The sequence below is a fragment of the Equus asinus genome, chromosome 13 (genome assembly GCF_041296235.1).
Source record: "Equus asinus isolate D_3611 breed Donkey chromosome 13, EquAss-T2T_v2, whole genome shotgun sequence".
NCBI lineage: Eukaryota > Metazoa > Chordata > Mammalia > Perissodactyla > Equidae > Equus > Equus asinus.
The window spans coordinates 30,145,188-30,167,798 of record NC_091802.1 but is presented as its reverse complement, the minus strand read 5'-3'; the positions used below and the strand labels follow the sequence as shown (position 1 = coordinate 30,167,798).

The window sequence follows — 22,611 nt, the reverse complement described above, 5'->3', positions numbered from 1 at the left end:
GGAGTGTGCTGGGCCAGGTTTTATGGAGATAGTGGCATTGCTGACCTAGAAATTTAGTTTGAAAGTCTGGCTTCCGGGCCTGCAACTACTGGGATATGGCCACGCCCCGTTACACTGCCTTCACCACGTTACACAGCCTGCCGATGCTCAGTTTCCTCATCTGTGAAATGGAGCTAAGACTAACTGGCTTGTCTATTAATAAGAGGTAGAATCGGAGGACCCCGTGTGCAGAGTCACGTTGACCTGAAGGAACCTGGGAGGTGTTTTAAACATGTAAAGGGCCAGACAACCGTGAGGGACTATTGCTGTTGCTAATGTTGTTCACACGCACATTAAGCAGCTATCATCTGCCTCCTTACCTCTCATGCCTTCTGCACAAGTTTCAGCCCGAGCTCCCGACCCATGCGTGTATATCCCCAGCTTCCTTCCTCGCTGCCCTTCCAAACCCAGTTGCCTCCTTGTAGGTTTTTCCCAAGTGGGATTTGCACAAGTGGCGCCTTTTCTTCAATATTTGTTTTGCAGGCCATTTACTTGGCACGGCTATTTTTACAGTGAGTAAGGAGCAAGCCTAAAAATAACTTGGCTCTCGTAACCAGACCAGTTCTGCGTTTGACATTTACGTGGAATTCATTTGCATCTCATCTGTTCGCCTTTCTGTTTAACAGGTAGAATGTAAGAAAGCTCAGCCGAAAGAAGTCATGTTCCCACCTGGGACAAGAGGCCGGGCCCGGGGACTGCCTTACACCATGGACGCGTTCATGCTTGGCATGGGGATGCTGGGTGAGTCTGGGTGGGACCGAGGGGACACAGCAGTCACCGTGGACTGGGGGCCTATACAACCAACGGGGCCACCTACCAGTTGGGCAAACTGCTTAAACTGTCTGAGCCTCAGTTTCCTCGTCTGTCGATTAGTTGATAATCCCCCTTGCAAGACAGTTGTGACATTAAATGAATAGGTATATGTATAGATTTATACAGATATATCATATCTCATGCCTGGCTCCTCGGAGGTACTTGATTATTATTTTCTCTCCTTTTCACTCCCTTCTCCAAAAAAAGGAAGTCACTCCCTCTGCCTCAGCCCTCTCCACCCAATGGGAGTTCTTAAAGACCTAAGTAATCCCGGCTGCCTTAACTTGTGTGGGCCAAGGCTACATTTTCTAAAACTCGGGAGAAGAGGGAAATGGGGCGGGTGGGCGATAATCCTGTCTATTTAAATGATTAACATTTTTCTCTTGGGATATCAAAATTTGCATTTAAATGGATGTTTTAAATAGCCTGTTTTACTCTTTATTTGCAAAAAAAAAAAAATGATGAAAGACAAAGTGTGTTTGTTCTGACAAAAAATGATCTCTCCTGGCTTTTAGAGAAATTGAGTTGCATATTATGCCCCTTCCTTAAAGGTATCTCTGTCCGTCCTGCGTAGATAATTGAAAATCTTGCCGCTTAAATGGCATGAAAGATGGAGAAAGCAGTGGAGAAGCGTAATGGTGTGGGTCGCAACAATAATTAGAAATTTCAAGGCGAGAGAACGGTATTTTACTGCAAGTTATTGTGTGCCGGGAAAATACTAATTAAATGGGATAAATGGTAGTTAATGGTAAAATTCCATTCAGGCACATGATCTGTCTAGTTTTAATGGGTTTTCATTTGGTTTGGCTAAGAGTCTCTCTTCTATATTGTTTGATAAGCTCTTTATGTATTTTCAGATTTGCTGCTGTTTAAATCATTCCTGCTCAGTTTTAAATTGATAAAACTTTTCTTGGTTTTGTAAATTCTTAAAAAGAATTGTATCTATTTGTCTGAGGAAATAACCAGGGCAGGTAAAGTTATTTTGAGGAACTAAAAACATGGAAAGAGATGCCTTGAGAACACTAAACATGGCGAGATGTTCGTTCTCAAGTTAATTTTTTAGGTTTCACAGAGTTTCAAAGAACATTCCTATTGTAATTCTTTAAAAATTGGCCAAATGATTCTAAAACTTATCTGGAAGAAGAAACACCTGAGAATAAATAAGAAAATGTTTTGAAATGAGAAAAAACTAGTTTGACCAAATGTCAGAACATAGCACAAAGCTACAGTAATTAAAGTAGTGTGGTGTATATAGGAAGGCACCTGTTGATAGAAAAAGCCAAATAGCCTAAACTAAATATTTTTCTATGTAAGAGTGTAATTATTGTTTGTCACATACATACGTTTGTTGTATCCCAAAAGAAACTCCGACTGGATTAATAGTTTTAAATTTTAAAAATCAAACCTTAAAGAAAAAAGGTGAGCCCGTTGCCACCTGCAGGCTTTTGGGGTCTTGACTTTTTATTGATGAGTTTAAAGGCCCCAGGGCATAAAATGGGAGACTTTTTAGGATCCACATCTTCAGGAAGTGCCCCCACCTTTCTGAGTCTAACTTGGTACCCTTTACATGCTGGGAAGAATGAACTGGTTTTTCTTCAGGGAAGCAGAGGTGTGGAGCAAAGCCAGCTCACTTGTGACAGTTGCCAAAGAGCAAAGATGTGGCAGCTCTGTTCACCCCAGACCCAGGCGAGGGCTCGGGGCCCATGTCTCCACAGACAGTCAAGATGAAGTGCCTGAACAGAAGGCACCCTGTGGCTTTGTAATGGAGCCCAAACAGGAAGGCCTTGTTGAGTGCAGGAGGCATTCAATAACCATTAGCCTTTGAGCACCTACTGTGTGCCAGGCCCTGGGCTAGCACTGAGAGGTAGTGCTTAAACATGGTCCCTGCCCTCATGAAGCTTGTGGTCTAGTGAGGGAGACAACACTTAACAGCTAAGCACACAGATACGTAATTAGTCATAATAGAGTTCTGGGGTGCTTTACGAGCACATAATGAGGAATAGAAATTAGTCTGAGGAATCAGGGAATACCTCCTGTGGATACTGTGAATACTGTGGAGGTGACATTTCAGCTGCAGTGAGAAGGGTGAGTAAGCCAAGGGCGATCCAGACAGGAGGAATAGCCTTGAAATGCAAAGGTCCTAGTGTGGAACCCCAGGAGCCCCCCTGCCTGGCTGGGTGGGGCACGTCCAAGCAGGGCCTGTGTGAGGAGGAGGAGTAGCGGGCCAGCAGGCCACGTGGCCCTGAGATTGGCTTTGACCTCGGCTGGTGGTGGGCCAACCCATGTGGTCCCTGTGCTTCTCCAGACGCCGTCTGATTGGCTCCTCTCGCTGAGGGATGAGTGTGTGATGAATGCCAGGGGCTTTTTCGTCTGCCCCGACTTTTCCCTGTCCTCTCGCATCTCAAGTTCTGGCTTCCTTGAGCCGCAGTAAAGAAGTAATGGTTAGTTGAAAATGTTGTCCTGGTGGAGTCTGTTTGTTCTTGAGTTTTAACCTCCCCTGGCCCACCCAACCCGCCACACCCCTGCTGCTTAAGGCTTTTGCCTTTTTCCTGCATAGCTCTGCCTGTGGCTGTCACCAGGCAGAACCCCCAGACCTCAGCCAAAACCCGTCAGGGCACAGAGGCTCTCCCCTTCCCCTAACCAAGCAGAGAGCCCTTGGGATGGAATGGATGGTGTCGGCCCAGCCTCCACCCAGGGGGGCTGTGTGGGCCAGCGGGAAGAGCTGCTGACATCGGGATCAGGAGATCTGGACTCCTCGCCTGGTCAGCTGTGTGACTTGGGGCAAGGGACAGCCTCTCCGCCCTTCAGTTACCCCATCCATAGGTAAAGATATAGGAGCGCTCACTTCATGGGGTTGTTGAGGATAAATGAAACCATATCGTGCCCAGCCAGTGCTTGTATTTCATCAAATCTGAGCTGCCACGAGTGGTAAAATGCACCTTTGTGTACCATTCAGAAAGAAGAAAATATATGCCGTCAATTAAACTGCACTGATGTTTTCTTAATCACATTGACTGTGAGATAGATCCCACTTTCAGAGATGTTAAAATGTGAAAAAAAATGTGTGTCTTCCGATCAACAAAGTACAGTAGTATGTGCTCAACCCGAGAGCTGTTGCTAACAAGGTACTGGGAGCCTTGGGCAAACTGTCGCCCAAGTAGGCGCCCGACACCCTTCCCCTCGGGGCCTCTTCCTACCAGTGGCCAAGAACAGAGCTAGACCTGCAGGTGTGCCGTGGCACCTGCGGCCGCCTCCTCAGTTCCAACCCCCAGCCCAAGGAGTTGGATTATCTTTGAGTTTCTCCCTCTCAATAAAGATCCACGTACTGGACTCCAGACCTCATCAGCCCCCGGCCCTCCTGAATTCCCCAGCCACTATGATGAGGCCATCTAGGCGCCTGCTGAGACACGGCCTCCCGGGACGTCCCAAAATGTGCCTCTAGCCTGGAACCAGCTCAGCCTGAGGTCCAGGCAGAAGAGGTGAATCAGACTCCGCTCCCAGAGAACAAACTCGCAGTCTCACCGTCTGGCTGGCCTGTTGCCTCCCCAGCCAGGCGGAGTCTCCGCCAAGCTTTCTCCGATAGACTCCCAGGCTGCCCTCCGTTTCACCCGTTGTCACAGTTGGCGCCCTGGGCCTCTGGACTCTCTGGGCGAGCAGAGTAGCATCTACTGTGCTGTGACTGAAGCCCTTTCTTCTTGCTTCTTCCCTCTAAAGTGGTGACATCAGGCGGAGTCTAATCCTTTGGTAAGACGGCCTGACGTGTCCCTGTCAGTCACCCAGGGCACTACCTCTGTGCACTAGGCCTGCATATCAGTCCCGGAATCACTACCATCACCACGAACGACAATCTGGCTGATGAACTCAACTCACAGAGAAAAGCATTTCTTAAAAGTTCAATAATAAGAGAAAGTTTCAGTGATTTAATCTGTTGTTGAAAGAGCGGAAAAATATATAACACTTATAGAGATTTTTACAAGTGAGACTAAAACCCATTCAAGCTTTTAAATCCATTCATTCAGCAAGTATTTATTGAGTACCTGCTAACGCCAGACGCTGTGCTAGATGGCCGACAATGCCGCAGAGAATGGAGTCTCTGATCTCGGGGAGCTGATATTCTAATGAGACAACAGACACACTGGTCTATAAATGACCTGGAAACTGTGGAACTAATTTTTAAATAGCCTTTAAGATTTTCTCCATACTTCGGCAGGCCTCATCAAAGGGAGGCTGATGAGCATGAAGAAGCACACTTCTTTCTTGATCTCTCCTGATAGGGCTGCGAAGTCCCTGGGCGGAAACTGAACAGCTGGTTTGGTTTGGCCCTTCATAGCCTTTGACAGAATCAGAGACTAACCGGCCCCATGGGAATTCCGTAAAAAGAATGTAGGAAAGAAGAGGGGGAGTCAGCCTTAGGCCAGGTCTCCCTGTTTTTGTGCCAGACAAAACCAAAATCAACTGAGACCCTTAGGAAGGGCCTTTTTGCAGCCCTGAGACTTTGTCCCACTGCCTGCAGCAGCAAAGAGGTGCCCACAGTTATCCAGCTCAATGCACGAGAATCTCTTTGCTTTTTATTAATGAAAGTGGCTTAATAAAAGCAAACATGATTATTGTAGGTATATTTGATTCCTCTTGGCCTTCTCTGCCCTCAGCCTCATAATCCTACTGCCTCTCACTCTCTTGACCTCGTTGGGCATGCGCTGTTTAACATGTTTGATACCAGTGGTAGAAAAACACTCATTTCTGAGGCCTCAAGGAGAAGGTTCACCCTGGCAAGCCCAGAAATGGAGAGACGCTGTTGGCCAGCTGAAGAAAGCCAGAGACATTCTTACCAACGCTCATACTGAGAAGCTCCTGTGAAATCCTGACCCGATGATCCCCGACATTAAGCCCTTCTGAAATGAAAAAAATAAAACCCATCATCTGGAAGGGATGAGGAGCTGTAATCTGTGGGCATTCACCAACAGATCAGAGGAGATTGGCTGGAACTTAGAGCCGCGTGTCTAGACTCATTTGTAATTTCAGTTGGGATTTGTCTTTCCCAAAAATACCTGTTGAGGTCATTCGTAAGGTCTCCATTTGTTCGCCTGTTTCCTGGTGGACAGAGAAGACTCAAGTTCCAGCTCTTCATTTCCCTTCCAGAGCAGCACAGTCCACTAGAACTTTCTGTAGTGGTGGAAGGGTCCTTTATCTGCACTGCCCAAGATGGTAGCCACTAGCTAGGTGTATCTGTTGAGCACTCAAGACGTGGAAGTGGAGTTTTCCTTATAATTTAAATTAAATTTAGTTTAAATTGGACAGCACAGGCCTAGAGGAGCTGCTGTGACACAGGGTGATTCTGGGGTCCGAGCATCTTGGTAGACCTTGGCCTTTCCGTCCTTGCCTGGGAAGGGCTCATGGCATTTGGTGTTGTATCTATATGCAGACCTCATGGAGCCAGCGTGGTGCCCCAGGCAATGCTCTGCACGCTATGCGTCAGATGTGTCACACTCTGGCAGTTCCCTCGTCTCTGTCTCTTTCAAGTCAGGGGACCTGGTGGGAGCAATTTTCTGTGACTCTGAGTAGCTGAGTAACAGAGCGTGGGAGAGGATGAGTCATGTACCCATCCTGAATGCCAGCATCTTCCAGGGCTGGTGCAAAGATCTAGAACCACAGTTCTGAGAACTCTGCCAGTATCCCCAAAACGAGACCCTGAAATGAGCTAACTGACTGGCAAATTCAAATTCTGTTGTTGATTTCTGAATTTTTTTTTTCCACCGTGGAAAGCCCATCTGTAAAAAAGGTGGTCATCCAGGCAGAAGGCTTGGTTTTTTCTTTAGTGACAAGAGATAATTACTGTGGGATTGATCAGGCGTCCAGAGTACTGGAGCAGATAAATTGTGCAGTGGCCAGCGCGGGAGGGGCCCAGCTGCTAATGGAAGTGGTGGCTGGGTCATCTCTCGGTAATGTGACTTGATGGAGCGTCCGCACGGGTCTGCTGTAATGTGCTATTGATATGCAGCCAGCCAATTTCCCCTGTGTGACTGGGGCTGCGAGGCGTTGGAGCAGAGCTGGGCTGCACAGCAGTAAATGAAGAGGAAAATTGAAGTAATGTTGTATTATAAATTTATGATTTCATCTGCCTGACCCAGAGGATGTTCTGTGATCGGGGTTGGAGATGAGATCCCCCACTCTGGCAGATGCCAAATTCTCATCTTCATGTTCTGGAGACAATATTGACATGTCCGGGAAGATTGGGGTGAGGCCAAAAATTGGGGTGAACTTGACCACACTTTTCCTCGTTCTTGTTGAAGACTTTGGAGTATGACAGGAAGAAAGCAGATATAATCAAATGGTCCTGGTGGTCCCCAAGTCAGGGAGGGACTGGGCCTTCCACCATTGTCACCCAGCCTGAGTCTTAAAGGTAACGAATGAGCTTAAGCTTCTGCTGTCGGGTTAACATTAAAATATTTAAGACCCTGGCGCTCAAGTTAAAAGCAAAGAAGTCATTTCTCATCAGGAAAGCCCCTAGGCAGGAGTGATTTGCTTATTTGCGTATAATCTGTTTATCAATGTTGAAATAATGGTATAAGAAATGTAGTGCTAAAAGATCTGATTTGCTAGCAGGTGAGTAATTTGGAGGAGAATTGAGCTGGCCGGCCATGCAAGGAGGGGGCCAGCGTGTGTGTGTCCTCTTAAGTCATCCGAATCTTGGTTTCTGTCCCTCTTCCTCCCCTTCTTTCCCCCTCGGGTGCCAGTGTTCTGTGTCTCTCTTGGGTCCTGCTCCTCAGCAGTCGGTGCAGAGCTGCCAGGTCATCTTGTCTCGTCTGGGCAGCCGTCCGCCAATGAGACACCAAGTGCTGGGAAACATTCACACAGGGAAGGAGCAGGAGGCCAGATCCTTTTGAGGTAGAAATGGTTCAACGGGCCCGTGAGTTGTGTCTGCAGATTTAGAAATGCTCTGGTTGAAGCGAGGGAAAGGAGCCACGGCTGGTCTCGGTTGGGAATTTGGGCACATCAGTGCTGCAAGGAACCTGCAAGGCTTTCTATGGGTGGCAAGACTCAAGCCCCCAGAGGAAAGGGAAGACCCCAAGGGCATGGCCCTGGGCCAGAGGCAGGTCTGGAACCCAAGTCTCCTGACGTCTGGTCCAGCAAGCTTCTGTTCTGGGACTGATGACAGATCCACTGGTCAAGGCAGAAGCTACACCACAGGCCAGTGAGGGAGGGTAGGACCCGTCTCTGGACCTCTGAGGCACAAAAGCCCTGTGAACAGGCAGCAGGAAGACCAGCCTCTCTCCAAGACGCAAACACACAAAAGGGGGTCAGGTGCTGGGCAGCCGGAAAACAACCACAGACGTCCACCTCTGGTCAAAGCAAAAGGCAGGCTGGTGGTAAAGGTATGGGGAGAGGTGGAGGTGGTGGTGGAGGCAGTGGTGGAGGTGGTCAGACGGCAGAGGGAGTGGTAGGGTAGGTGGCAGCATGGCCAGGGAGTATTTTAAGGGCATGAATATACTGAGATTCCCATACACTGAGTGGAGCAAGGCAGAGTGAGGCTGACGGGATGGGACCAGGGGTAGTCATGGCTCCCCTCTGGCCGGTGGAATTTCAGGTCAAGACGTCTACACCAGCCTTCCATGTCTCCTGAATCGAGAGGCACAGACACAAAGAGTGAAGTGGCCTGCCTGGGCATGATGAAGGGTAGAAGTGACTTTTACTGGGGCTTTTGTAACAGATTGGAGAAGGCCCCACTAGCACCAGAACTTGCCAGTGGTTTCCACTGCACCCCAAGCACAGCCCAGCAGCAGTTTCCACGAACACCCCTCAGTTAACTGATTGCCCCCTTGGTTCCCTGCTGAGACCGGTGTCTGGAAAACATGTTTGCTGTGAAATGCCCATCAAAACAGAGGGCACGCTGGGGCTGGCCAGTGGTGTAGTTGTTGAGTTTGCACACTCTGCTTTGGCGGCCCAGGGTTCATGGGTTTGGATCCTGGGCATGGACCTACACACCACTCATCAAGCCGTGCTGTGGCAGCATCCTACATACACACACAAAAAAAAACAGGGAAAATTGGCATAGATGTTGGCTCAGGGCCAATCTTCCTCACCAAAAAATAAAAATAAATAAACACAGGGCGTGAGTCTTCCGGGTTTGCTTCGTGGTGCAGGTTTCGACATAGCAGTCCCCCACTGTTCTCCAAGGGCCTTGGGAAGGTACTGGCACCCTGTGGAGTATCTGTGCTTGGACATGGGACCCCAGGACCCCGCCTCCCCTGGGATTCTTGAAGGCCAGGCTCTTGAAGCCCAGCATTTCTCCAGAGGCAGGGATCAGCCTGAGTTTCACTCTAAACCGTGACCCCCTTGTCCTCATGCTCAGTCTGGTGCTGGCGCTGCTGTCCGCTGCCTTGGGAGGAGGCCTTACAAGGACTTTAATCTCCTCCTGTCAATAGCTTTAAGGTCCTAAGTACATTCAGGGTAAGCTCTCCAAATGTCAGAGCCAGGAGCGGGCCCTGTGTTTGGTGCTAATGCGTGGCATTTACTCTGCAGGTTCAGGAAAGCGCGTGGGTTTGGGGGTCTCTCTGCCCAAATACGAGTTAATTACCAGCAGGCTGACGGCAGCACCCCCAGCCACGGGGGAGAGGTGACTAGGCCCTGGGTAGAGACCCTCCCGGGAGACAGATCATTCTGTGGAGGAAAATGACCCGGGCTCTTTAGTTCCCACCCTCCCTGAGGTTTCACCCCAGACCCGAGGCAGCTGTACTAACAGAACTGTGGTCTTTCTCTCTGTGTTCAAGGCTACCCCAACTTTGTGGCAACCTATGGCCGCGGCTACCCCGGATTTGCTCCTAGCTATGGCTATCAGTTCCCAGGTGAGTGTCTTTGCTCCCGGGGCTTTGGAAGCGTGGGAGGTGGGCTGCATTTGGGTCAGGGGTACCCCTAAGGACAACACAGCTCATACATACGTCCATTCAAGAAATGGTTCAAGTCCACCTAACTCCAGGTCAGGATGCAGCTCCGTTTCTGATTAACTGGAGTACATCACTGGTGCCACGTGTTTGAGGGCGGCAGCCTTTAGGGGGAAAGAGAAAGAACTGTGGCGGGAGCCCTCCCTCTGCTCACCCTCCTTCGTATGAAGCCCATTACCGGTTCCTTCTCTCCGGAGGCTGAGCTGTCAGCCCAGGGTTTTCCTCCACCCTCTGCCTCCCCGCCGTCCGAGTGCCTGCTGTCTCAGTCTCCCACCTTCCTGCCCTGCGCCCTCCTCCGGCTCGGCCTGACGGCTCTGGCTTCGGCGCCCTTCTGCTGTATGTTGGGTGTGCCGTTGGGGTTTAGGTTTGCTCTCTGTCCTGGTGAGACGTTTAGATTCTCCCTCCCCTCTGTGGGTGTCAGAGACGTGAGGCAGAACCCTGGGGGATGGCTGCTCCAGCTCCCGTGTAGCGGAGGCCTGGGACCCGCACCTGCAGGGGAGGCAGCAAGGGTAGGCATGGTCTTGAAGGAAGCAATGTATTATGGGGCTTTGCTTTTCCCCTGAAGGAGTCAGCCAGCCTTTCCCAGACCTGGAGTACAGATGAGAATGTATTGGGGTGCTTGGGGGTATCTATGTGCAGAGGACAGCTGGGGTTTCTAGAGAAGGCATTAGGAATGGAGTTTTGTCCTCTTGGATTCCCTACAGGGGGAGGAGGCTCGGTAGGGAGCTGGGGTTTCTCTCCCTGTTGGCTAGGTTGCTTATCTGCCTAGACCCGGCAGCCTGGGCAGCAGAGGGAGTGAAGATGTGGCCCTGGGCGGGTGGCATTCTGAAACCAATGAGGAGGGCAGCGTCAGGGTGCGTGTGGGGTTCGAGCTGGCCTTTGCCTCAGACTGAGTTTTGGGGTGGGGAAAGTCGTGTGGGGGCAGGTCAGGAGGCATTTGGGGTACTTCAATCCATGCCCTGGGGGGACAGATCCTGGGCCAGCGACAGAAGCCCTGACTCTTATCCAGTTTGCCCGTGGCCACAGGCAGGTCACCCCATGTCTCCCATAAACCAAGGGTTTGGGCGAGATGGTCCCTGAGGTCTGTGCACCTTCCTGATTGTAGAGGTGAGGGGAGAGGGGGGAGGCAGGTACAGTAGCGGAACTTCCAGATGGACCAGTGTGAGTGTGGGGACCACCCCGAATGTGTCCCCTGGGGCTGGGCAGTTTCCCCCTCAGGGTGGGGCCCTCAGCAGGCATCCTCGGCTGCCCTAAGGAAGCCCCCCCCCACCACTGCTTCTCTACAGTTGATGGCAGCTTTGGGGGCCATGGACCTCTCAGTGCAGGACAGCAGGCCCCTCGACCAGATCAGCCAGCACTGGGCCAGGCATGGTCCAGAGTTCACTCCATCTGCTCCTCCAGTATATTCCCTCCCTTTACTGATGGGGACCCCGAGGCCCAGAGAGGGAGAAATCCCTGTTTGAGGGGTCATAACCAGCAAGGGGCAGGGCCAGGATTTGGACCCAGGTGGTCTGGGTCTTAATTGCCACACTCTACCATCTCTCTAGCATCCATCTGTCCAGTACCATCACACTAGCCATGTATAGCCACTGCACTTTAGATTTAAATTAATTAAAATTAAGTAAAATGAAGAATTCAGTCCCTCAGTCCCAGTAGCCTGAGGTTGCAGTTACTCAGAAGCTACGTGTGGCTAGTGGTGACAGTCAGTGCAGAGCACAGAACATTTCCATCACCACAGAAAGTTCTGTTGGATGGCGCTGCTCTGGAGCATAAAGGAAAGGATGTGTTACGGTGGGGGTTGCGTGGTCCACACACATACATGCATGCGTGCACTGCCACTCCTGGGGAGCCCTGGTGTGTCACTGTCCCTGTTCCCCATTCCTTGCCTGTCCTGTTCAGCACAGAAGCTGGTGGCAATTTGGGGGAAGCCTTTCCTCTCCCTCCCTCCCCTGGCTTCCTCCCCAGGGGAAGAGAAGATACACAGGCTCACACTTCTCAGCTCGTTGAGAGCATGGCGCTGCTCTGTGTGCTTGGGCCAACCTGCTTCCCTTCATAATCAGGTTGCCATTACCCCCTCAGTGCAGCACTAGTCCCAGGTGGGGAGGGTTGGGGGATCGTAACGTGGGATAATTTGGGGGTGACAAAGTGGACTCCATGCCCTGTCTCATCTGAGAGCCTGTCCTCGGGGCCCCGTGACCTCACTCGGGAAACATCTAGTAGAACGCTGTCTCAGGGACCTGCATCCTTGGGTCTGCCCTAGGCAGACAGAGATGCAAGAATGACCAAGCGAGGCTAGGTGGAATGAGATGGGGTCTCGGCTACCCAGCCCTTCACCATGAGCCAGGCCTTTGGGAATGGAGCAGGGGGGCAAAGGGACGTGGAATGGGCTTGGAGTGACCGTGCCCAGGGCCCAGCAGTTTACCACTGTCACCAGCTCCCACAGCTCGGCGCAATCAGCTAGGTTGGAATGGGACAGAACTCAGGCATGAAAATGTGCAGACCGAGGCTCCCTGACCTTTGGGACTAAGCTGTTCTGTTCTCTCAGCCGTCAAACTCCCATTTCCCCATCCTTCCCACTCACCCCTGGAAGCCACCTGTTAGTCCTCACTGATAGCCAGAAAGAGGCCATCAGTGGCCACAAGAATAAGGCCGCCTGCTCTCAGGGAGGGTCAGGGTGTAGAGTGGCCCTGGGCCGGGAAGGGGTGCTCTAATGGTTGGACCTAGCCACCGCCGCCCCTGGATGAGGAGCCAGGCTGCTTTCAGAGCCCATCGCTGACCCAGCCCCTGGAGGAGCTGCCTCCTGTGGAGGACAGCCACATCTGCTGTCCAGGCACCTCCTCGAGCAGCCCAGTTGTTCTAGACCAGAAAGCCTGGGTCGCCCCTGTGGTTTTCCAGACAAGAGCTCATAGAGTGGTGGCTCAAGAACCACACTTGACCCCTCCTGGAGCCTTGGCCTCAGGAGCAGGACCCCTGGGTCAGGGAAGCTCTAGAATGTTCTGAGATCCATCTCTTGCTTCCTGCCTGTAAAGATGTTTCTAGTGGATCTGGCCGAGGGGGCCAGGGTGCAGAGGGGCAACCCAGAGGAGGAGCAGGCCAACTCTCTGCCCTCTCCTCATCCCTGTCAGCCTGATTCTGTTGACCCCTCCCCAGGCATCCTGTGAGTCAGTGACATCAGCACAGCTGTCAACGTCACCACCAAACTGTCCTAATATTTTTTCTTTGTGGTCTTTCTTTTCTGTGTCCTCACTGTGTGCCCGCTTCACCCACCTCCCGTCCCTCTTATGATGTGTGTGGATCCCGTACCCCTCCCCACCCCTTTCTGAATCCGTCCTATTGGGGCAACAAGAGGTAGCCAGCTAAGAGAAATGAAAGGACACCTGGGTCCTCGAGAGCTGCTAAGATCCTTCATCCTGTGTGTTGTCACTCACATACGCGTGCATCCTGGGTCCCCTGTCAGGACAGTGCCACCTGACCCTTTACGAAGGGTTCTCCTTTCACCTGAATCGGCCCTTTCTATGAATACCCATCTCATTGGGTTGGGTGTCCAGGGTCCCTCTCAGTGGGGCCTCATTTAACCTGTGTGACCTGGGGTTGCCACAGACGTTCCTGGGCCACACAGGTGTTAAGCAATGCCTGCCCCGGCCACCGTTAGGATTCTATAGAATAAATGAGGTGCTCCAAGAAAGGGGGCTGGACTCCTCTGGATAATTATTAGAGTGGGGAGTAGTTCTTTTCTAGAAAGGTTGAGTGGGGACCAACCACTGTGGAAATGGCTCCTCCTTCCCGCATCCCAGACCGCTAGGGTTCGATTTATTACCATGCTGATCAGTGGTCTCCCGTTTCCTCTCTTTTTCCCCCTCTGGACTCTCATTTCAGTTTCATGTGTTAATTTCTGTTCTTATTTCACTTTGCAGACTATTTGCCGATTTCACAAGACATAATTTTTATCAACTAGCTCTTAAGAGAGGCATAACAAATTGGGGTTTGCTACCATTACTAGAGAGAGGACACAGTCCCGACCGGGGCCACCCCAGCTGCTGTCAGTGCCCACTGACACTGTCCTAGGCTGCCTGTTTGAACGAATGTTCTTTTTCTCATTTGTAATTCTTGGAAAAGACTCATGTCCTCATTGCTTCGCTCAGTTGTTTTTTTTTTTTCTTAATTTCATTCTCCAGTCCCTTCCCATTTTGCTCTGTGTGCACCCTGTGAACATCCCCCGCCCACCCCACCTGCCACCCCCCCTGAATGTAACAGGGCCGGAGGGGAACTTCTCACAAACTTTGTAGAGCCTCCTCGAGGGAACCCAGGAAGAAGCGTCAAATTACTTGAAATAATGACCAGACGGGGTTGTTGGGACATTTCAAGGGGTGAGCCTTTAAGTGCTGGTGGCCCATAGGGGTTGGGGATATGTGACTTGGAGCACCTTTGTCCTGTTCTGGACAGTACCAAAAGTGAACGCATACACAGAGACTGTGCTATAAATACTAACGTGAAAAACTTAATCTGGAAGAAAAACTATGTAAATATTACCTGGTTGTCTTTGTTTTGCGGGGGCTAGTCCCTCAGTGGCGGTTGCCAAAATAATAAGCACAGCTGTCTTTGAGAAGGGACAGTGGAGTCACCGGGCACTGCCACATCTCTGGCACTGTGGACACTGATCCACACCCTGCCCCTCCTTCTGTCCCCAGCACCCACACCCCCACCTCCCTGCCCACGCTGGCCTTGCATTCCCTGCTGGCATCAGGGAGCTCTTGGCCCGCTGGGGTAGGAGGGGATGGAACACAGAGGGTCCATCCTGCTCCGGTTGGCACCCCTTCTGGTCACCCCCTGAGAGCTCTCTTCTCCTGAAATCTTGACCCCCATACTCTCCATCTGAGATACCCCACTCCCCTGGATTGGTGAAGTACCGCTCAGTTGGAGTCTGCTTTGTTGACGCTCCTAGTTTGTGAGAAGTGACCCGCGTGCTCCATCGGATGCCTTTGATGTGAGCGGGTCCATCCATTGGACTGTCAGTGTCCTTGAGACCCAGCCTGTGCAGTTTTGCTCATCTCATTAAAGATGCTTGATGTAATAATTGGTTAGTTTCCTTTTATTTTCCCGCAGGCTTTTTCATGAGTGCTATTTTTTTAAATCTGTATGGCTTTTTTTCCCCCGCCTTGATTCTGTTCTGCTCCGAATTGCTTTGCTTTGGTGAACTTGTCCTGGTATGCTTGCCTCACAGACGTTTCAGCCATTGTGAATTTTCTTCATCTCTGTAAATAGTTCATCTGTGCTTCTCCCTAATGACGTTTTATTTTTTCCCCCTGTAAGCAACTGAGGTAGAAAAATAAATTGTTTACCACGGACATGCTGTGTGCTGCCGTCTCTTAGCCTGACAGTGTCCTGATCTCGCTCCAGGGGAGGTGAATGCTCTAAATAGCTGGTACCAGTGACAGCCTAGTGCGGCTTCTGAAAGCATGCGAACTCCCCCTGGCTGCTGCCTGTCCCCAGCCCTCCCTGCTTCATCGTGCCCCCTGCACTTGCTCGAGGTGGTCCTGTCCTTGAGCAGAGTGGCAGGGCATCTGCATGCAGCAGCTGCACCGGTCGCGCCCTTGCCCCTCCTCTGCCATCACTGCTGCCCTCAAGTGAAAATGCCACTGAACATCTGGACCCCTCACATCTGAGCACCAGGTGTGTGAGAGCCCGTGCACGTGCTTGTGCACACCAGCCTCCACGTGGTTTGCACGACGTGGCTTGCTTTCCTAACTCCTCTGAACAGGGCAGGATGGAGGAGCTGCCTGCGTTGCTGGACTTGGTGAAGGTAGAAGACCTCATTTCCAGCTCCCATTTGGCCACACAGTAGCCATATGACCTTGAGCGAGAGACTTAGGCCTCTAAGCCCTGTGGGTAATAGTAGTGCCTGGTCAGTCAGGTTGTTAGGATTAAGTAGGATGATGTGTACATGTGAATGTGCCTTGAAAATTGGTAAATGCTGTACAACTGGAAGTTGTAGAAATAGCAGGATTTGATGTTCCTGTTACATCATTCTCCAGAGTCGTTTTCTCCTCCTTGTCACCCGCACTGAAGCTGCCTGCTGGTGCATCTGCTTATCAGTGAAAAGAATGATCTAGGATCCCCAAATGAAGCCAGAGAGTTGATGGGACTCCTTGCCCACCCTCACACCCCATCCTTCCTCTTCCCTCCCTCCCTGTTTACTGATCACCAGGCACTGGATTAGGTACCAATTATCTGGATGTGAATAAGACTCGCTCCCTCAAGATGCTCATAGTCCAGCTGAGGGTGACAGAACCAACAGTCAGACCCACCACTCATCATGGGACAGGTGCTTAGCGAGAGAGAGGGAATCGCTCTCTGCTGTGAGGGGACAAAGGCGGGCTGCTTGTCTTACCTGGGGGCCAGTCAAGAATGGCTCCCTAAAGAAGATGACACCAGAACTGAGTCTTACAAAGTTAAATAGAATTAGCTAGGTAAAGAAGAGAAGGAAGTATTTCCCAGGCAGAGAAATGACACACTTAGACACTGAATCAGGTAGTTTTAAGAAAGAAAGAAAATAACAACAGTAAGTAAGAAAACACAAAATAATAATGGCCTAAACAAAATAAGAATTTGTTTCTCTCACCCATGTAAAAGAAGCCTGGATATGACTCTGTAGTATTAGGGGTCTGGGTTTCTTCTGTCTTCTTGGTCTATCCTCTTCAACATGAGACTCCACTTCCTAGTCTAAGAAGGCTGCTCAAGCTCCAGCCATTAGATACTCATCCCGGAAGAGCACATCTCTTCCCTTTAATAACACTTCTTAGAAGTCACGCTTAACACCCTGCTTAGATCACCCTAAGGTCAGACCTTAGTCACATTTCCTGTTTTAGCTGCAAAGGAACCTCAGAAATGTCTTTATTCCAGGTAATGCTGTGCCCAGCTAAAAACGGGGGATTATTGTACTAAGGAAGAAGAGTGGAATAGATACTGGGGGACACTTAGCAACCTCTGCCACAAACCTGAGAGGAAGCATTGCAGGTCCCAGGATTATGAGCAGTTCAGTGTTTGGGGAGCTTGCCAGCAGCATCTTGGGTGGGAGAGGCAAGGCTAAAGAGGGAGGCCCGGCTGAGTCAGGTTTGGGAAGTCAGATTTGATCCCCAAAGCACATGAAAAGCCCTTAGAGGATTTTGGGTAGAGGAGTGATGTGGCCGGATTTCCAAAGTGAGTCAGAAGGGGTGCTTGGAGAGGTGGGGGCCAGTGAAGAAACTAGAGGGATGGGTTGAGAAGGATGTTCCCTTCGGTCTGCACCCCCACCTCCTCTCCTCTCCTCCTCACCCTCTCTTGGCTCCATTCCTCTCCCCCTGCCTCCGGCTGACTGGTGGCCCTTTGGGGGGTCTTTCGGCACTGCCCATACACAGGGTTCATACGGCCCCAACTGCCAGAAAGTTTCTGGGCTGAAGTCTTGGCTACTGAGTTGTCCTCAGATCCGAGCGCTTGGGGCAGCCCGGAGAGCCAGGGGTCCCAGGGCTCAGTGCTTACACCTCCCTGTTAGGACACCGTTTGGGTGCGAACAGGTGGGCAGCACAGGTCCCAGGCCAGGAGACCCTGGGACTCTCATTCTGGAAATGCCAGTTTGTGCTCCTGCCTCTTCAGTGACCAAAAGCAGGTTTCATCTCAGGTGCTGACGTTGACTGATGGGTCCTGGCTTCCTGGACCACTGACTTAAGACTGGTTTTGAGGCCAGGCTATAGCTCAGCAGAAAGGGGACTGTGGTTGACTAGCGATGACTATCAAGGCCTGTACTGCTGCTGGATCGAGGACTCCCGCCGGCTCCCCCCACGTTTTGCCTTCCGTATTCCAGTCTAACGGTGGTGCTTGGGTACCAGGTGATTTTCCCTCCATCTAAGAGATGACCATCCTTTTTTACAAGGAGGGACGGGGCGTGGTCTGAGGAGAGGCGCCATAGGGCAGGGATAGCCTGCTCCCTCTGCAGGAGAAGCCGTGGAGCTCATTGTCCATAGGGACTGCTGCAGGGTAAGCTTGGTCAAATCTCTCTGGTCTTGGAGCAAAGATGAAAGCTTGGTGGTCTGTCTCTCCTGAGGGCTGGCTTGACTGTGGAAAGCAGAGTGAAAGGAACCTGAGTTCTCGAGTGGGGAAGGAGTTTGCCTTATAGGGTGACTAGGAAAAGCAACCTTGGCCTGGGGAAGCTTCCTGAACCAGCTCACGCCCATCTGTCAGCTCTGTGCAGTTTACGACATTTTGTAAAGTGTTCGGAAATGCTGATAGCTGCCACGCCAAAGGCCCAGGATCCTGCCTGGATGGGTAACCTGGGCCACTGCGGGGAGCGACTCCAGGGCCCCGTGGCCACCTGCTCCTCCAGCCCACCCAAGTAGCAGAGACCCCTGTGGTCGGCCTCCACTCAGGAGAGGCGAGACCTGGACTTGCACCCCTGCGTTCTGGTCTCTCTGGAGTTCTGCTTTTTCTGGCCTGGTTCTCGGAGGGAGAGGAGCCTCGCTCCCCAGCCCCTGCACCCTTGTCAAGGGCGGCAATCCAGGGCTGCTGCAATAGTCCTGGAACCAGTGGCTTAGGATGACCCCTCCTTTGGGTGTAAATTTAAATGCCAGGACTGTTTCCTCCTGCTGAAGTTTGTCAGGGCTCTTTCCTCATTCCTCTGCCCTAGAAATGCCCTCACGGGGAACCCTGGTGGACCCCCAACATGGTAGACCCTTAGGCTCTGCCAGCACTGCCTGTCTCTTTCCTTCCAGTTGGGTTCCAGAATGGAGCCCACCCAGTGAGTGACGGCTGGTTCCTCACTAGTAGGGGAGCTGATCTTGAAATGCCACGTTAGGGTGGTCGGCTTCCCAGGTACATTGACATAACCATGGGCCCACCCCCCCAGGCACCCATAGCTGGGTGTTTCAGCACTTTAAACAGAATCACCCCCTTGCAAAGGAAAGCCGCTCCCGACACAGCAGCCCTGCACATCTGCTTCATCCCCAGCCCTCTAGGCTGCACCTCCCTTCAGCCCTGAGCTTCTCTCTAGGGATTACTCCTTCCCAGATGGGGTCCACAGCTGGATTTCAGATCACAAGCTAGCTCCTCCTGCAGTCAGCCCACTCTGTACCACCCGGCCCAGTGTGCGCTGGGGGCTTATCCTCTCATTTGAATATGAAAGGCAAGCTAGTCAGGAAGGTATATCTGCTGCTTTAAAAGGGAACGGGAAAGCACGGTTGAGCAGCACACCCCAGATCCTGGGTGAGGATGGTCAGGGCTGTGGATGGGCCGTGCTGCTGTGCTCCTGCCTCCGCCTGGAAAATCAGGATCTGACGCTATTCCCAGATGAAAGGAGAGCACGGTGCCTAATAGGCACTTAATAAATGTTCACGGAAATGAGTTGGAGGAATCTGAATTGACAGGAATTGCGGGTTTCACTTTCCATCAGTTTTCCGTGCCTCTTGCACTCCTCTGCATAAATAAAGGGAAATATGACTAAAATGAGTGCTCAGCTCTGCCCTCCTTACTGCCCCCCTTCCCTGTGCTAAAGCCCAGAGCTCTGGGTTCTCAGGCAGGAAGTCACGAGACTGAATTCCTGCCCCCAGCTTGCTGGGAGAGTAAGGCTACCTCTGGGCCTCAGTTTCCCCATCTGTCAAATGGGGCTGTTGATCCTTGTCCAGTCCCCCTTCCTCACAGGTTGTTGAGAGGGTCCCTGGGGCCAAGCATGATTCAGTGCTTTGGAAGGGGGTGGTGTCGTGTCCAAGGAGGAGGCCCTTTGGGGAGCAGAGGGCCCAGCCAGCTCCGTCAGGGGTGCAGTGAGGGAGGTGTGGGCGCGGCTTCACTCCTCATTCTCCGTGGGCTGAGTACGGTTCCCGCCAGCTCCGATCTCCACCAGCAGTGCTGTCCTTGCTCTCCCATTGCGCATTCTAGGTCCCTGTGCCACCAGCTTCATGAAGTCCCCGGTGAGCCTGCCAGCAGGAACGTGATCACCTTTCTTCAGGCCCTTTGGTTTTAATTTCCATCAGCAAAAGCATGTGAAAGGCCACAGCTTAAAAAACAAAACAACAATAATAAAAACATAAATTACTTACAGGGTATGAAATTATAGGCAGACGGCAGTGCCAGGCCTGAGGGATGGGCGCTCGTGTCCTCCAACATAGCCAAGAACAAACCAGAAGGCAAAGGTGTGGCCCCACTCCCTCCTCCTCCCTGGGCTGAGGAGCTGGGGCCGAGTCCCACCCCAAGACGCTTTCCCTGAGTCCAGGGCATCTTGGATCCCGTGCCCGCAAGAGACCTCAACCAATGGGGTCACCGCCTCCGCTTCCTGTCCCCTCAGTCAAGGGGGCAAGAGTGCATTCTCTGCAGAGTGCTGGAAAGGGTCATCAGGACCTGCCTCAGGCTGGGTCCTCCCAGGGCACAGGATGCTGAGCAAGTGAGCAAGGAGGTCAGCACCTGCACGGGCATCCCACGTATAGCCAGGTGTGTTTTTATAAGGTCTGACTGGTGTGCAGAGTGAGTGCAGGGGATGGAGTCGCTGACTCTGCCTGGAAAGCTTTGAGGAAGGAGTGACATCTGAATTGGGTTTTGAAATAGAAGTTCACCAGGTAGCTGATGAAGAAAGGGTATTCCACGTCAAGGGACCGGCAGGTGTAAAGGCACTAAAATTTACAAGTCTTCTCTGCCTTGCATTCCTGCCTCCACTGATTCTCTGGCCCTCATCTGGGCAGATGCTGTCCCATTACTTGGGCCAGGTCAGCTGGACAGTAGACTTTGGCATTGGGAAACCAACGCTTCTTCTCAGACCCAGGGAATCCCAGGCAGACATTTTGTGGACCAAGGATGCTGACTCACCCTTGCCGTAGGAGGCCATCCCCTGTTGGGGCCTTTCTGGATACTGCTGAGCTGGCCCAGTGGGCTCTGGGTCTCTGCTCCTTCATGGTGGCGAGCCTGGCACAGACACACTCACTCATAGAGGGAGATGAATGCACAGCCTGCTTTTCCCCTGGTATAGGCCCTGCTGCTCTGTTGTGAGTCTGGGGGTGTTTTGCTGGCCCCTGGACACCTCTGGTTTGCAGGGGAGGGTCCGGGGCCAGCCCTGCAGCTTTCTTAGTGGTACCTGCTTCGGACCTCTCCAGGCCTTCTTCATCTGACCTCTGGTACCAGCCTTGAACTTGCTAGGATTCAGGTAAGGCTGGGAGCAAGAAGAGGCACCTGCTCCCCCTTCCCCTCGCATCTGTCCATCCCTCCTCCACCCATCCATTCTTTACACATGGAGCACGTAGTTATTAAGCGCCTGCTGTGTCATAGGCCCTGCCCTAGATGCTGGGAACACAGTGGTGAGCCAGAGAAACATGCCCCTGCCTTTATAGGGCACCTGTTGGAGGCAGAGGAACAAACAGGATTCCACTTGGATGGAGGGACCCAGAAAGACTCCACTAGCTGGACCCTTTCTGGAGGAGCTGGGAGGAACTGGATGAGCCTGAGGGCAAGAGGGCAGCAGACACCAGCCCGGCACAATCACCCAGGCTTGGGATCCACGTCCACACCTGTAGTCACCACTTCATGGGGCCGTGGCCACCCCAGCCAGGCCCTCCCTGAGCCCCTGTGAGCCCCTTGCCCCCTGTTGTCACATTACCCACCAAAGTTAGACCTTGCACTTCAGATAAAATGTACCCTTATCACTCACAAGCAAATTATAAATGTTATCTACTGAAGCCCTTTGGATGTGAAATGTCATGTAAATTAATAGGATTTTAGAATAGGAAGGCACCAAAGGGAGTTCTCAGCTCCATTTCTGTTATTACCTTGGGCAATAATAATAAAAATAGAAATAAAAAGTTATTATTCTACTTACTGAGCGCTTACTGAGCGCCAGATACCGTGCAGAGCGCCTGGTGCTGTCATCTCATTGAATTCACAGCAGTCCTACAAGGAGGCGGCTTTAACACGCTCACAGAGGGGCAGAGTGAGGCCCAGAGGGAAGTTATGTCACTAGTCTTGGGTCACACAACCAGTAAGTGTGGGAGATGGGATTTTTACCACCTTGCTTTAACCACGTCGTGTGCTGGTTCCTTTGACCTCTCTGCACCCAGAGTCCGTCATCCCTTACATGGGACTGGCAGTGTCTTCCTTATGGGCTGAGGTGAGGGTGCATTGAGATGACGCAGGGAAGCTTCTTGGCCATGGAAAGCACTCCAGAGCCAGCTGCTGCTATCATCATCAGTGTGGTGATGATTTCCTCCTCACCTAGGCCAACCTCCTTTATTTCTAGGCGAGGAAGCAAAAGCACACAGAAGGTTCTACCACTCACCCCGTCAACTAGGGCTGGTATGCAGTGGTACGGTCCACTGGCTGTTAAAAATTTTAAATATTTCGCTACTAGCTGGTAAATAGCCAATGGTCCAGATCCCTCAGAGCACCTCCCCAGCCACCCTGGGCTTTCCCCTGAGACTCCCTGACCATCCCATGGTCCACCGCTCGAGGATGCCCGGTACAGCAGTGGTCCTTCATTCAGCGCTGAAACATCTTATCTCAGGAGACAGAAAGCGGTGGAGTCTACGTTTTACATTTAGGGGAGGGCGCTTGAGATCACTGATGTTAGTTTACTCACTGAGCTAGCGATGGGGCCGAGATCGGGCTTTGAGTCTTTCAGCAAAGTCTTGGGTGCTCCAGACTTGAGCATTTCCTGTCCTGGTCCCCAGAGGTGGATGCCATAGGGCTGGTGTTTGGAATCATGCTGGGCAGAGCCATTGTAAAGGCCCATCCAGAATGAAGCTGGGAGGAAAGCCGGCATGTGAGGAGACCCAAGGAGCGTTTAGGCTGTTTAGATTTAAATGGTTCAGCAAGAGAC

At 51.8% G+C, this 22,611-nt stretch overlaps 1 protein-coding gene across 22 annotated transcripts in view; it reads left to right on the top strand.

Annotated features, from left to right (window-relative positions):
• Positions 1 to 22,611, top strand: part of MSI2 (musashi RNA binding protein 2) — a 385,662-nt gene that overhangs the window by 325,347 nt on the left and 37,704 nt on the right. For 21 of the 22 annotated variants that reach the window (XR_011493763.1, XR_011493761.1, XM_044745662.2 and 18 more), the window contains exons 9-10: positions 666 to 780; positions 9,621 to 9,695. Coding sequence is in view for 20 of the 22 variants with exons in the window: in XM_044745662.2 (XP_044601597.1) it covers positions 666 to 780; positions 9,621 to 9,695 (190 nt within the window). In the remaining 2 variants the exon portion in view is untranslated. Of the gene's footprint in view, positions 1 to 665; positions 781 to 9,620; positions 9,696 to 13,705; positions 15,136 to 22,611 lie in introns of those variants that run through there. The other variant, XM_044745666.2, reaches the window with a different exon arrangement.